The 16,084-nt window shown below is 44.7% G+C and overlaps 1 protein-coding gene across 4 annotated transcripts in view; it reads left to right on the plus strand.

Moving 5' to 3' along the window:
- Positions 1–16,084, plus strand: part of Ttll5 (tubulin tyrosine ligase like 5) — a 249,816-nt gene that overhangs the window by 205,838 nt on the left and 27,894 nt on the right. For 2 of the 4 annotated variants that reach the window (XM_051149550.1, XM_051149535.1), the window contains exons 14-15: positions 9,967–10,049; positions 13,647–13,769. In XM_051149550.1, the coding sequence (XP_051005507.1) occupies positions 9,967–10,049; positions 13,647–13,768 (205 nt within the window). In that variant the 3' untranslated portion in view covers position 13,769. Of the gene's footprint in view, positions 1–9,966; positions 10,050–13,646; positions 13,770–14,824; positions 15,470–16,084 lie in introns of those variants that run through there. The other 2 variants (XM_051149557.1, XM_051149542.1) reach the window with 2 other exon arrangements.

Below are 16,084 nucleotides of genomic sequence, written 5' to 3' on the forward strand. Positions count from 1 at the left end.
GACAGTGGTGTATGTTAAAGACTCTGGAATTAGGAGGAGAAAATATCAAGACCTAAGCCGCCTGATCAAAGTAGGTATCAGCAATGTGACCAGAGTTGTCACGGACCACTAGTTTAGTCGGGGAATAGGTCCTTGGGATCGGGGGTGGGAGGGGGAGATGGTTTGGAGCATCAGTAAACAGAAATAAGGTGAAGTGACACACAAGACAAGTTTTTATCTGAGTGTAATTTTTAGTCAAGCAGTTTAGCATTATATACATTTTTTGAAAGCAGGGGGATTTTCTGGTTACATTTTTTTTACAGTATTTTTTTCACAGTAGATTTGTGGAAGTCAGTGAGAAATCAGGCATATAGTACAGGTACAGAATGTGAAGTTATTGTGTTATTTTTTGAGTTATGACTTTGAATTGAAACAATACAAGGTACAGAGTACATAGTGAAAAGACGTCATCACTTTTAAATTATTGGCTTAGTATCAATATGTATGGTTTTTTTGTTGTTTCGGGCCAACGTTTTCTTTCTAACGAAACTTTTTTTCTAACAAAATTTGTGTCTAGTACCTGTGTGTCAGAACTTTTGTTGTTGTTGTTGTTTTGTTTTGTTTTGTTTTTATTCTTTTTGTTACCTAGAATCTTTTGAAATACTTTATTTTTTGTAGGCCATAGTATAACTTACTAACTAATGATTAATTTTTAGTCATGTCTTTTTTAATAAGTGGAAGTGAAGCAGAACTACTTTGGCCACAAACAGTCCCTGGCTGTAGTTCCAGGCCAGGGTCTTATAGCGACCATTGTTACATTTGAGGAGTTTTACCTTGGGAGTGAAATGTAGTTAGGGTTGGAATAGGAAATAGCCCCCAGCAAGGAAGATATTGAAACTGCAGTTTCTGTTGGCAGGAATATTGACCCCAGTTTAGGAGACTCTCCCCTTTTTGGGGGTCTTAGTTTTCAGGCCTGTGTAGTAATTGTCACACAGACTCCACTGGAGAGGGTGACACTGAGTGTTTGCTGAGGTCAGCAGCATGATGGAACATATTCAGAGATGTCAGGACAATATAAAAATACATATCCTCTATAACCTTTTTCTTATGCGAATGATTCTAGGGCAGGAGCTGTAATGGTTCAAACCTCCTTGTTGTGGGTGTAGCCAGAGGTGTATTATAGATTAACCATTGACTGTTGATCTTGCAATACTTTATTATGTGGTTTGAAGAAACATGGTTGAGTATGTTGTATATCCATCCTTACAGAGGGAGTTCTCAATGTATTTCTGAAAATGGTCACTGTAATTAGTGATTGTAAAGTTTCCATGCTAGAAGGTCAAGGAGTGGGGGTGTAGGAGGAGGGTACACAGGTGACTGAGCCAGAGCTGGCATTCTTAGCACCCAGAATGCTAACCACAGACTTCCCAGCAGACCACTGACTTCAGAAGTCCCTCCCAGTGCTCTTAAATTACATGTGTCCAGCAAGTAGAGATTAATCATCCTAAGATATTGTTTTGGAAAATCAAAGTAAGCACTTAGGAGCACGCCCCCTTCCTTTCATTGCCAGTTCCCCTTCTGACTGGTGAAGCACTCACAAGGAGGAAGGCCTAATGCCGCTCTGATGCAGAGCAAGGGGGATTCCTGCTGTTGCTACCCAGGAAGGACTGGATGGAGAACAACAGTGAAGGCGTTTATATGGCTTCTTATGAAAGTACAGTCTGGGAAATGAGTGGGAAATTGGAATGCCCCACACAGTCCCCTCTCACTCGGGGACAGAGCCTGGACCTAGGAGGAGGTTTGAGTCACTTCTCTTCCCTTTGTTGCCCTCATCATTTGGAGGGTCTTCAGGCTTGCTGTGTTATGGACCGTGATATCAGAGAGACAGGGCCCAGCATCTTCCTCAGCAGGAGTCATGGTAGTTGTGTGTGGGTGAGGAGTGTCAGAGTCACAGAGTGATGGATCTTCTTTTAGTGGTTCATCCATGGGTCACTGGATTAAAAACATTGACTTTCTTCCCTGCCTGCTGTGGGTGAAGTGAGAACATGACTGATGGAGGGCCCCTCCCTTGCTTTGGGTCTCTTAAGACTCTCTGCTTTAGAAATCACTCGAGTTGAATTCTTAACAGACTTTAAAAGTGTAGTGTAGATTCCTCCAGAGGATCTTTTATTGTATAGGATTGGTTTAGCTATTCTGGTTTTTTTGTTTTTCCATATGAAGTTGCGAATTGGCCTTTCAATGTCTTTTTAAAAATTTGTGTAGATATTTTGATAGGCATTGCATTGAATCTGTAAATTGCTTTTGGTAAGATGGCCATTTTTATTATCTTAATTCTCCTGATCCACAAATAAGGGAGATCCCTTCCATCTTCCTATGTCGTCTTCAATCTCTTTCTTCAGGGATTTAAAGGTTTTTTCAAACAAGTCCTTCACTTGCTTGGTTAGAGTGACTCCTAGATATTTTATATTGTCTGTGGCTAACGTGAAGGGTGTAGTTTTCCTAATTTCTTCCTCTGCATGATTGTCATTTGTATAAAGGAAGGCGACTGACTTTTTTGAGTTAATTTTGTATCCAATTTGCCGAAGGTGAGTGAGCATCATGTACCACACCATTCTCTTGTCTCCACTCTCATCATTGTTATGGGAGTGTTGGGCTTATAGATGATGCCATCATATCCAGCTTTTTATGTGAGTTCCAGAGAACAAACTGCATCAAACTCTGCTAGATGGGCTTATGTGACACTGATTGGGTTTTTTCTTCTTGTTGTCTTCTGAGACAGGGTTTCACTGTGTAGCCTTGGCTGTCTTGGACTGCTTTGTAGACCAGGCTGGCCTCAAACTCACAGGGATCCACCTGCCCTGCCTCTCGAGTGCTATGTTTAAAGGCATAGGCCACTGTGCCCGGTTTGATCGGGTTTTTTTAAGTATGCATATATACTTAACATTATAAATTCAAAAATATATAAGTCAAAGCTAATAACTTACAAAGATAAATTGCCAAACTGTCAATCATAATGGGTGATTTATTTAAATATATATGCAGGGGGCGTTAAGTTTTGGGCTTTTGAAACAAGGTTTCTCTGCATAGCCCTAGCTGTCCTGGAACTTGCTCTGTAGACCAGGCTGGCCTTGAACTCAGAGATCTGCCTGCCTCTGCCTTCTGAGAGCTGAGGTTAAGGGTGTGTGTACCACCACGCTTGGTTTATATATATCTTTTTAATTGTACTTTTGACCTATTTTCTTTAATGATTCTGTTTTTATACACCCCATTTCACCTCTCCCCTCCTTGAACCTCTTCTTTATTGAAATGCACCCTATCAATTAACTCATACAAGTTTGAATGATTAAAGTGCAGAATTAGAAGTTTGCCTTAATGGGTAGCTTTTAATCCTCATGGCCACCACACATCATAAAAAGTATTTCTAATATACAGTCAAAGAAAAATAGCTATGTACATCTGTGAAATAAAATGCCATAGGTATTTTCTCTTTTTAATTTTTTCATTCATGTATTTGTTTGTTTGTTTGTTTGTTTAGGTTTGTTCTTATTTGTGTATTTATGTGTATGTTCATGGAAGAGAGTGTTGGATCCCTGGAGCTGAAATTGCAGATGGTTGTGAGTCCCCCAACATAGGTGCTGGGAATTAAATTAAATTAAAGTCCTCTGTAAAAACTGCATACGCGTAATGACTAACCCGTCTCACCAGCCCCATCTTTCATTGATTGTGAACCCCTAAATTGATTTTACAACTCACAAGTTACAACTCAGCCTCTTAAAAAAAAATAAAAAGAAAAAAAACCTAATAGGTATGCGTAGATGATTGTTCTAACAGAATATGTATTTTAAAGTAAATTTGTGTTTTTAAAGTCTGTCTGGTGGTAATATTTTAGCAGTATGCCTATTACTCATAATTTAGAGGTAGCAGCGAAATTATAAATTAGTTCACACTAAAGGGCTGTGGGCGTGCTGTCTGTCAAGCCTGTGTGCTATGGCAAATCCACTTCCAAGCAGGTTTTGGCGTCATAACTACTGGGAACCAAAAGCAGCATCTCATGTGTGCTAGGCAAGTACTCTAGCACTGTGCCACACTGCTACACCCAAATCTACCGTAAGTTTATTTATCATGAGAAAAAGAGGGCTAGAGAGATAGCTAATGGCTAAGAGTGTTTTTGCTGTTCTTATAGGAAACACAAGTTCAATTCCAGCAGCTGTACAGGAGACTCACAGCCAACTGCAGGCCCCCACAGGCACTCTGTGCATGTGCACTCGCACACACACACACACACACACACAAATACACATACACACTTTTTTTTTTGGCAGAGGGGGTTTGTTTTGTTTTGTTTTTCGAGACAGGGTTTCTCTGTGTAGCCTTGGCTGTCCTGGACTCATTCTATAGATCAGGCTGGCCTCGAACTCACAGCGGTCCACCTGCCTCTGCCTCCCAAGTGCTGGGATTAAAGGCATGTGCCACCATGCCTGGCCACACACACATTTTTTTTTAAGGCAAGTGATAGAAAATAAATGAGTTAATTGTATAGTCTGAAAAGACATTAAAAGACAATTGATGAAACTAACTTAAAAAAAAGAAAAACCAAAACCACCTGTAAGAATGTCGGGAAGAAGTTAGAAGATAGGCAATCAATCTGTGAGTGAGTACTTACCAAGAAAAATCAAAGCATGTGTTCCATTTGGGGAACATTCATTTCTTTAGCCTACCTATAGGGTAGGCTAAAGATTTCTTCTCACCTTAGGAGCTAGTTTTCACTGTTTGCAGGAGAGTGGGTTTTTTAGTAATTTTTAAATTATGAGCCAGGTGATGGTGGTGGTGGTGGCAGCAGCGGCAGCGCACACCTGTAATCCCAGCACTTGGGAGGCTGAGGCTGGCGGATCTCGGTGAGTTCAAGGCCAATGTGGTCTACAGAGCAAGTTCCGGGACAGCCAAGACTGCACAAAGAAACTCTGTCTCAAGAAAAACATATCATTTTAAAAATATGTATTATGTGCACATGTGTGTGGGTACCCTGAAGGGCAAAGGAGGGCATCAGATCTCCTGGAGCTGGAGTTACCCAATAAGTGTTGGGAATGGAACTGTGGTCCTCTGCAAAAGCAGTAAGTGCTCTTAGCTGCTGGGCCATCTCCTCAGTCCTACCAGTAGCACTCTGCAAAAAATGACTGAATTTGGGGTGTCTTCAGGACCTTCCCAAATGTACCCAGGCCTCTGTCACTCAGTCCTGAGATGGTCAGCATCTCAAGCTCTGGCTTTGTGTACAGTCTGAGCGTTTTCCTTCAGTAGATCCTTCCTTCTTGCCCTGGCTAGCTTATTGTCACCTTGACATAAATTGACATTTATTTGGGAAGAAAGACTCTCACTCGAGAAAATGTCTCCCTAAGATTTGCCTGTAAACAAACCTGAAACGTAGTGCTCTTTTTAAAAAACTCTACTTTATTTGGGGGTTTTTAGGCCCCAACTTTCCAACTGTACGTAGGAGAGAGGAGGTTAGTGGGGAGAGGGGACCCTTTTACTTCTCCCAGCTGTTTATGGTCAAAGGGTCTTCAGGGCCATACCAGTCTCCATCAACTACAGATGCAGCCACCATTCTCCTCCAATCTGCTGAACCCCAAAGCATTTCTCTGCATCTGTCTGCTCCAAACCGCCACACTGTCTATCTCTGGTCTCTTCAAACTGCTACACGCCGCACGCCAACACCACCCCCACCCCAGCTCTCTCTGGGCTCTCATTTATATCCTCAGAGCCCTAGACCATACCACGCCCCTCTCTGTACCGCATGAGGAAGGCCACGCCCTGCAGGAGACAATGCACAGGAGTGGACAAACTAAAGCTTAAACTGACATCCCACACTTGGGATTAAAACAAAAACATATTTACATAATACAACTGAGTTTACATTGAAACCAAAACTTGCATTATACTGTAGTGTGTTTCCTTAGTTACTGACTGATGTGGCAAACTCAGCTCACTATCAGTGATGCCATCCTGGGCATGTGAAGAAAGCCAGGTGAGCAAGCCAGGAGGAGCAAGTACTCTCCCATGACCTCTGCTTCGGTTCTTCCCTCTAGCTTCCTGCTGTGGGTTCCTGCTCTAACTTCCCCTCATGATAAGCTGTTGTGTGGAACCGCACGTTGAAATAAACCCTTGATTTTAGTCATGGTGTTTCATCACAGCAATAGAAACCCTCAGACACTTCTAAGAAAAAGCATTTCTGAGGTGATGCCATGAATCCAAGTAAAGTATTTCACTCTAAAGCATTGGCCTCAGGGACCAGTACCCATAAGTTAAAGATGGGGAAAGTCTTGGAAAGAACCTGATGCATCCAGCACAAACTGTAGCCAACTTGTGAAGTAAGAGGAGGAGACCCAGAAGGGAAGACTAACACTTCAGCAAAGGTTACATGAAGCAAGAGCAGAGGAAACCACACAAAGAAGAACTAAAGATGCTCCAAAAAGGACATCGGATGCCTCGCAGGCCTAGTGGATCACAGGGCCATTACTCACTATATTCCCCAAGACCTGTGCCAAGGAGTGTACAGGCTGCCTTCATGGAGTGGTCATGCTGCCAGGGGAAGCCCTGGACAACCCTTTGACTGCTTTAAATTCCCCCAAGTCAAGGCTTCCTTCTAGTCCTACCAAGGTCTTTCAAAGGGATGAACACAGACAGTATTTTATCTTACAGCAGTATTATTTGTAGTTCGCTGTTGAACTGCTTCTTTGATGGCCCGTTCCTTTAGAAGAATGCCCGCAACAGGCTCTTTCTTAGACTTCAGAAAAGGTAGAAAGAGAAGAGAAATAGACAGGCAGACAGGGAACAAGTGATTCCTGTCTCAGACTGCAGAGGGTGCATTTAGTCTTTCCTCTGTGGGTGGTAGCTATGGGCAAGTCCCAGAGAACCCACTGCCTAAATGAAAACAGTACGCTCTCGTTAGTGAATTGTTTGAATGACAGTGGTGATAATATGGGTGTCTGCTTAGTGTGACAGCTGTCATTGGGCTTTGATGTCCCTTACCTTCATGGTCTTCACTCTCAACATTCTGTGGTCCTGTCATGCTGTTGCCCAAGAACAGTAACCAACTTGAAGACAGCCAGAGAGGGCTGGGGAAAGCGCGGGAGTGGAGTGCCTGCTGGGACACCTGAGACCATTGATTCCATCTTGTGTACTGGAAGAGCAAGGAGGGGTAGAGACAAGGAAAAGACAAAACTGCTATTTCTATGGCTGTGATTAAAAACACTGACCCAAAGCAACTTCGGGGGGGCGGGGGGTGGAGTGCAACAGGGATTATTTGAGGTTATAGCTCCAGATCACAAGACATCACTGAGGAAGTCAAGGCAGGACCTTGAAGGCAGGTCTCATTTCATTACCTTTTACCAAAAAAACTAATTTTACAGCTGCAGAGGTACAACAGGAAGCATGGAAGCTGGCTGGCTTGCAGTCTAACTTATACTGACTTTATAATACAGTTGACAGACCACCTGCCGTGGGATGGTACCACCTAGAGTGTGTTGGCTTTTCTACATCAGTTAAGAGTCAACTACCCCACCCCCTCCACAGGCCAGTCTGATCTAGGCAGTTCCTCAGCTGAGGCTCAGATGATTCTAGGCTGCATCGGGTTGATAGGTAAAGCTAACTAGGACATCACCATCCCTGCGTTCTTGGGTAAATATCCGTGAAGTACATGTACTCCTCGGAAAGCAGCAAAGAACACATCCACCCCTGACTAGCTGTGCTTCAGAGTGGGTTGCTCAGAAGCTGTAATGTATTTTCCCAAGGAAATGATGTTAGCACAACAAAAGCGTGTTTACCCATAGAATGCCAAAGCAGTCATAACAGACCTAAGCCATTTTGGATACTAGTGTTTCCATGGAAAATTTCACTCAGCTTTTTCCCTTTGAATTGCTGTGGACACATTTCTCCATCAAAGAGGAGTAGGGGCCCCATGGCAGAAACTGTAGAACCTTAAGCTCCCAACTCCAAGCCTGTGGTGCTTGGGGGTGGAAGGAGGCCGGAGGTGGGAGTGGAATTGGGCGCAGGGGCCTGCAGAGCTTGGCAGAAGAACAGCATAAAGCCTGTTAAAGGGGAAAGTGAGTGGGCATCCCAGAGAGGCAAAAAAGATTCAGAGATTTGGGGGACCCAGAACTCACTGGGTCTAAGGCTCCAGAGTCTCCTCTTCGTCTGGCACCTCACTTCCTGATTCTTCTACAGACCCTCCCTTTTTACTGCTCACACACAGGCTTCTTTAGTGGAGCTGAGTTCAAGCCCCAGCTGCTCCCTCCTCAGCTGATCCTGAAGTAAGTACATCGCTTTAATGTGGCTTGTTTGTGTTTACTTCCATCAAGGAAAAGGCCCTACTAGGCCTCCCAGGACTTCTTTTTCAACTGAACTAAATATTCACCCTCTCCTTATTGGTCCCCAAAGGTTCTCAGGAGAGTGAGCCTGTTCCTGGCTCAGAATCATTGAACAAATCTATTTCTTCACAAAAGTATTTTCCCTCCTCTCCACTCTGAGCCAGCACCTATTTCTCAGAATGTTATGACTCAACTAAAATAGGACTTCCTCTGAAAGGTCATTCTTGACCTTGCTCTTTGCCAGTGAATGCAGACTCCCTGCTCCCTTCTCTCCTAATCAGTTCTGCCTTGCTCTGTAACACCCATTGCACATTCACATCTTATGTATTAGCTTTAATATCTGCTGCACCCCCATCATGTACTACAAGACATTTTTATAAATATAAATAAAAACTTTTTTAAGATTTTTATTTATTACATATACAAACCAGAAGAGGGCACCAGATCTCATTATAGATGGTTGTGAGCCACCATGTGGTTGCTGGGAATTGAACTCAGGACCTCTGGAAGAACAGAGAGTGCTCCTGACCTCTGAGCCATCGCTCCAGCCCCATAAAAAATTATGTGAACTAGTGAGTAGGAAAGCCACATTGGGGGAGGGGCTTCCAAAGACTGGGTTGGATAAATACTCAACAGAACAAAACCAGAGGAATGAGCAAACAATAGCTGAAATCTCCCAGTCAGAACTTCTATATACTAATTAAATCAAGGCGGATGGCCCCAGCAAATATATGTGCTTATAGGCATAGTGAGTCGGATTTCTTCCAAAAATATGTATTAGCTATCTACTGTAAGCAAAATGTACCGAGTGAGCAAGGCTATTTATAGTCTCTGTCCTCATAGAGCTTATGCTCCAGTCAAGATGACAGACAGGATGCATCCATCTATATAAGTTGATAATTATAACTTTGAAACTTATAATTTTGTTGAGTGCAATGAAAAATGACAGAAAGCTGTAAGAGCCATTAACAGGGAGATTGACAAGAAGATCTGTTGCCATCGTGCCAGAACGGACTTTCTGAGGCATGCTGGGGACACGTGTCATGTTCTGCCTCCTCCAGAGTTGGCCTGCGGGGAGGTGCCATATAGTGGTGTCTCAGCCTGAGTGTGCACTGCAGAATGAATGTTTAGTGGCACTCGTGCCTCTACTCACTAGGCAACACAATGCATGCTAGTCACAGATGGCCAGGGCAGGGTGGCGGTGACCAAATCTGCCCCTCTCTTCCCAGTAAGAGCTATAAGAGCCACTGCTCTATGTGAAGTGTGGCCTTTAAAGAGCGTGGTTTAGCTAAGTCAGAACCAGAAGTGAATGCATTCATTTGCTAAATGACAACTTATTGAGTAGTAAGACAGTGCGGTAAATAAAGAACCATAACGTTGGGAACAGACAAAAGGTTGGCTTTGAAATATATAATATTCTGGAAGATGGGTGGATGTCTATTGGTGAAAGAAGTCATCTGTGGGAATATGACATTTTTAAAAAGTCTTAAAAGAAGCTTGGAATGTCCTCCAAGAAAAGAAATACCGAGAGCAAAAGAGCAGGCCGTTGGGGGGATCTGCCCTTCACCTTGCCTTCCCACCAGCACCTGCCTGCCTGCAGCTCTCACCAGGCTCCTTTGTGTTTCAGAGGGTCCCCCGCAGAAGGGCAGCTGAACGGACTCCAGAACAGCCTTAACCCTGCAGCCTTCATGCCCATCGCCAGCTCCACAGGTCAGTGGGCTGTACCAGCTCTTCTCTGGGGCAGGGGTGAGGGGCAGCCAGGAAGGTGGCATCTAGCAGTTCTATCCTTTGCCCTGTTCAGAGTTTCAGCTCAAAGAGCAAATGGCCAGGCTTTGAAAGCACTCGCAGATAGGTATGTTGATATACTTTTTCTTTAGAATAATAATGCTGTCCTGGGTAGGCATTTGTTTGGGACCCATCAGGTCAATGCACCATCCCTGTCTGATAGAGCACTCTCAGAGTTGTACTGCTGAGTGCACACTCCCTGGGTTTGCCTAGTTTCACTACACAGAGGATTTCTGTGTGGTGATCTCTCACCCTTACAACAGCTTCATGCGATCCATCTCCCACCTCTTCTCACATGGGGAAACTAAGGCTCAGCATACTAGTTGTACCTGCATCCAGAGTTAGATGTCTGGTTTTTTATGTGAGTCTTGTGTTGATGCTAAAGGCCAGTTGCAGGGCCTGGAGCCTTTTGTTGTAGGTGCATACATGCAAGTGATGCAGCAGTAAGCCAGAGAGTCTTTTTACATAATACTTCTTAAAGACAACACTTATCCAAAAACTGAAAGAAAGTCACTTTGACTCAAGTCAGCTAACATTCACTATTGAGTATCTACTATGGAGCAGATCACATGGCCTCCGTACAGCACAAAGCAAACAAAACAGTCTTCACTTGGCTTGGGGAGCTGGAAAGAGACTCGGGGAGATGGAAAAGGCATGGGGCGTGGCTCCAGGAGATTCTGAGGTTGATTCTGGCACTGGGGACGTAGGGAATGACAACAGACTACATTGACTTTGCTGTACGTCAAGCTGTGTTCTGAGGGCTTTACAGTAGCCTCATTGTCAAGTGTACAAATCTTAAGAACTGAGAGCCCTGTCTTACTTATGTGTAGAGGAATCATGGCTAGTAAGTGGCAAGGCAGTTTTACACCCAGGGAGTGAATCCAGGATCTTTTAGTTGTAGGAGTACTTCCTGAGAAAGAAATATTTAAGCCAAGACTTGAAGATAGGCGGCCTACGAGGAGCAGGGCAGTATGGGGTGAAAGGAGGTCCAGGAATAACTCCATTTGTTAGTGTGGCTGGGGAAGGGGTATGAGCCAGAGAATGCTCGAGAAAAGTGGGGAAGTATCCAGGCCAGTCATAAGCCATGGAGGGAACTTGTCATCATCCTGACAGCTGCAAGAAGCTCTGGAGGAGGTCAAGCAGAGTTCAGGGAGTGTGATAAGGAGTGGCAGTGCCCCTGCAGTGATAGTGCATGCCCTGAGAGGCTGGGCTGTAGCGTGAGAATGGTTACAAGTGTCTCACTGCTTTATTCTGAGGATTAAACGAAGCAGTATATGAAAGGACTCCTCCTGTACCCGGTTTATTGGGCCATATTACCATTCTAATAAGAGCGTAAAAATTAGTTCTCCTTCACACCTTTAGGACCTGAGTTCAGAAGATACTTAATGACTCTACTCAGGACCCTCCTCATGAGTACTAGAGCATCGTAGTGTTGGCTGGAGGTTGAACACGCCTCACATGTGCTAGGTACTCTGCCACTGAGAATACCCCCAAGCTATTGAGAGCAGGGCAGCTATTTTTAAGGAGGTAGAACTTGCACCTGGAGCTGTGATGGAGAAAAGTGATGACTGATAATCATGGGCAGGTTTGAAGTCGCTCCGGGTCACAGCACTTAGAACCCCCTGCCCCTCTGCTTCCTGTAAACTAGAGACATTTGCAAGGCCTAGGAGCCTGTGCATGTCTGCTTGAGCCGTGTGGAGTTGAGCTCTGTGTGCTCTCTGGCTGAGGGAATTAGAACTGTGAAGGATCAACTGGGGCATGTGCGGCGGCTTGATGGCCCCTGAGGACATTCTATAGAGGGTCTTGTCAGAGTCGTTCTGCATAAACCACAGATCACACAGCTTTCTTCCTCATCAGCCATTTTCTCTGCTTCCCCCTTAAGGTACCAGCCTTGTTTATTCACCAGATAGATAATCATTGCTTTTGTCACTCTGTGGCTCTAGCTCTACATGTTGTTGGATTTGGTGTCTGTGACCCTCCTGGTATTCCTGATACTAAAGAAACACTGAAGTGCAGAAACTAGTAAGAGCTGACACTTCATGAGTTCCCAACGCACGTGTCATTGGCCACTGCTAGTGAGTAACTGCCCCACATGGCAGTGCTTGAGCAAGGCAGCTTGTGATCTCTACAGAAGTTAGATTTAAAAGCTCCTCTAGGACTTCAGAAGGTGCTCTGTGGAAAGGATACAGGGCTACCCCCGGTGAGGGAGAAAAGGAGGGGGAGAGAGAACACAACAGTGCCATATTACTCTCCTCAGCCGTCTTCCACATACCTTTAGCCCTGCCTTGTATCCTAACAGTCCATAAGTGTGAGCTCGTGACTGTTTTCTGACCCTTAACCCTTCTCCTTCTTCTGGCTAGCCCCACTTTAATGTGTGACTTTGCAGATAACAAGGTAGGGGCTCATCCCACTCTGAGTGGTAAAACAGCCCTCGACTGCTGGTGGAGGGCTAAATTGCCTTCTCTCTGTTACATGCCCGAGGTAGCCACTTTCCTAGCCGAGAGCCTGGGTTCTTGTATCCTAAGCTTGCAGTGAAAGGCAGGGAGATTTGGAAACTTGAGAAGGAAGCTGGACTGAGGGCCTGAAGCCAAACTCACTGGCTTCCTTATAACCATGTGTTCCTTCTTGAGCTGTGAAGCGCTAATGGTGAACTCAAACAGCGAAGAAGGCGAACTAGATAACTGAGGTCAGCTCCCATTACCATAGCGACCTGCAGCCACACCCTCTGCCCTTGGCACAGCCCACCTGTTCCCTTTTGTAAAGCAGGTTGTCCTTCAGCCTCTTCCTGCCCTACACTCTTGCCTTACGCTCCTGTCGGTCTGTAGATATAGATGGGACCTTGCAATCCTGAAAATCAGTGATTGATGTCATTTACAGGAAGTAAGAAGCCATGTCCTATTAAATGCTTATTGTGTCCAGCCCCTGTGAAATGTCCTCATGCTCTTCATGGGGACAGCACAAAGCCCCTCAGTGTGACTGTGCTCACCCACTCCCCTGTGTCTTGAGACAAGAGAAATGAACTTGCTTTTCTATAAAGTAAATCCAGTGGGACTTACACCCTTAGGACCTGGAAGTCACTTTAACTTCCACATGATGTATTTGCCTAGAGAAACCTGTTTTCATTATCGGATTATTATTTTATCATGCATTCTGTAGTTGTTGGTGCTCCTTGGTGGGTCTGAGCATAAGAAGTTAAGAATGAAATAAGCAGTGCTCCTGGGAGGTAGCCCTAGTGTCCCATGCCGCCTCTTCTCCTTCCTCTTCCTCCTTGCCTGGGGCTATAACTTCTGTGCCCGTTATTAAAACTCTCCAAACATTCCTCTCTACAGGGCCAGAGGGTAAGGTTTTGAGGTGCTGGCCCCTCCAGAGCAGAAGACAGACAGTGGAGTTGGTGTTGGTAGGAAGCAGGGTGACAACATTGAGAACAATGATTCCCTCAGCCCAGTTTGGGATTTTACCAGTCATCCTTTGGGACAAGATCATATACAATGTTAAGTGGGATTTTTTCCTCCATTTTTTCAGGATCTTTGGAAGCTCCCCAAGTTATTTTCGCCAGATCCAAACCCTTACCCACACAGTCTGGAGCTCTTGCTACAGTTATAGGACAGAGAAAATCAAAGTCGATGAAGTCAGGGACAATTTAAGGTAATAGTAAGAATAAGAGCATATTTTGTCATTATCATCTTCTGACCTTGTGCCACAGCAAGGGATTTATTAGCTAAGAAGAAAAGCATTGCAGAGCAGGGGCTAAGGACATAGCTCAGAGATACAACACATGCTCAGCATGTATGAAGCCCTGGGTCAGGTCCCCAGCACCAACAAAGAAGAAAGGTAGTCAAGGTGGGACTTTATAAAAAATAAAGTGCATAAGGATGACTTCAAACCTGGGTCAAAGTTGAGCTGTGCATAGCTCAGCTAGCTTCTCTACTGTACTGGCCTCCCAGAAGGTGGCGCTGTGGCAGTAAGAACTTTCTCTACTGTTATTGGAGGCTTTGCTTAAACAAACGGGGTCTCTTTAAGACAAATCAAAAACATGAAAGCCATAACCAAGGCTCACAGGTAAATGGAACAGTGTGTGTGGGAATAGAGAGATGCTGTTAAGACCCAAGAGCAGTTGTCTCAAAAGAGATTGAGTGTTTATTATCAGGAAAGACTTGCTGACTAGGAGTAGGTGGTTTGTGGACTTTGAGATACTGAGATGGAAAGGGAATATAAATATTTCGTAAAGGCTTTGGTGACGTTGATAATTGTGGTTGGTACAAGTTTTTAATAAGCATACACCCGGTAATTGGGGGCAAAACAAGCTGTACCCCATCCTAACCACCTGTGGTAACCTATGCAATTAAGGAGTTGCCAGACTTGGCCTTGTGAGTCTATGTCCTCCCTCTACTAATGCTTCCTACCCTCAGTGTTCTATTCCAGCTATAGCCTTCCAGTTAACAGAAATGTCTCTGGAACCTCAAGACCACAGTTGCTCCTTTCTTCTTTGCTCACATACCCTTCTTTCCCACATAGTCAGCATTAGTGGACACCTCCTATGAGCCTAATATTCTCCTTACCTCAGGGGGAGATTTTATAAACTTCTTTGAGAAGCAGTATTCATTAAAATACCCCAGGAGTGCAAAGGAGAAAGGGAAGTTATTTACCCACCACAGGGTTCATTTACATTGGATCAGAAAACTTCAAATATCTTTCCCCAGCCCATTTAAACTCTCTCCAGAAAGGAATGAGCAGAGAGACAGGAACACCAAATCCAGGACTTGATCATCTACCAAAATGCACCAGAGAAACCGAAAACACCCCGAATTCTGGAAGCTCTCAGCCAATGGCGTTTTAATGCTCAACCTAAGCACACTGTCCTACGATGAACAACTTGTAAAGTATAGGAAACTGAGCGAGAAGGTCAAGATCTCCTTTAGAATACTGGCATCCAGAAGAGTGAATGTGACAGCCAGCTCCAAACCAAACCAGTGACCTGCCAAGGAGTGCTGGCGTCCCTCGTTTCCAGGTCTGTGAGACTTGGGCCTGCCGAGTAGTATCACTTTCCTTGAGCCCCTCTCCTGCAATCCCTGAAGTCCTCTCTGAGTCAGCCCTTGGCAGTGTAGGCTTGTCAGCAGCGCAGCCTTGAGAAAGCTCATCTCTTCACCTAGAATTCTATGAAGACATGGTCCTGCTAACCTTGAGCTCACCATCCTCTGGGACAGCTGAGGTGGGGAGACAGTGTACCAAGGGTGCATGAACATGGGCCCAGCCTCAGTCATAGGCTCAGAAACCAGACACCGGTGAGCAGTACAGTACCAGGCAGGCCCACCAGCCTAGTGTCTGCAGAAACTATTAGTTTGGTTCATATCACCCCTCTGCAGTGGGCTGCCTTCCTTGAACAGAGACGTAGCTTCCATGGTGAGGAGGCCACGCCATTCCAACAGCAGTCTTGTGAAACAGTGGCAAAAAGAGGTCTTTGCACCCACAGTTACTGAGGAGCAACACCACCAGCTGTGATAGTCCCAGAAGCCTGCCTTATGCAGGCTAGAGAGGCAGACATGATAGACTGAAGAAGATGTGCTGTGTTTGCAAAGTGCATTATATAATGCTGAGGAAATGCCAGCTGTCCTCTTTGAGGGAACTCTGCAGAGGGTATTGGGAACAAAAGCCCATCTAAGACCTTGTGCTGCCCTAGGCAGTTTACATTCAGACAGACATACTGTGTTTGTCTTTTTAGCTCCTGTATATCTGTTTTACCAATATAATATAAATATATATATATATTATGCTAACTATATTTTCTGTGTTCTCGGTGTTCTGATATTCGGGGTTCCTGCAGACTAGGAAAGTAACCACCTCCATCAAGGCTATTCAGTCCTGAATATAGCCCCAAGTTGCCCAGAATATGCCTTTTATATGCAAACCAACCAGTCCAAGGTTTGTATCTCCAACAACTCTCTTTATCAAACTTTCCCATG

This window comes from Acomys russatus, chromosome 1, assembly GCF_903995435.1.
Source record: "Acomys russatus chromosome 1, mAcoRus1.1, whole genome shotgun sequence".
Lineage (NCBI taxonomy): Eukaryota > Metazoa > Chordata > Mammalia > Rodentia > Muridae > Acomys > Acomys russatus.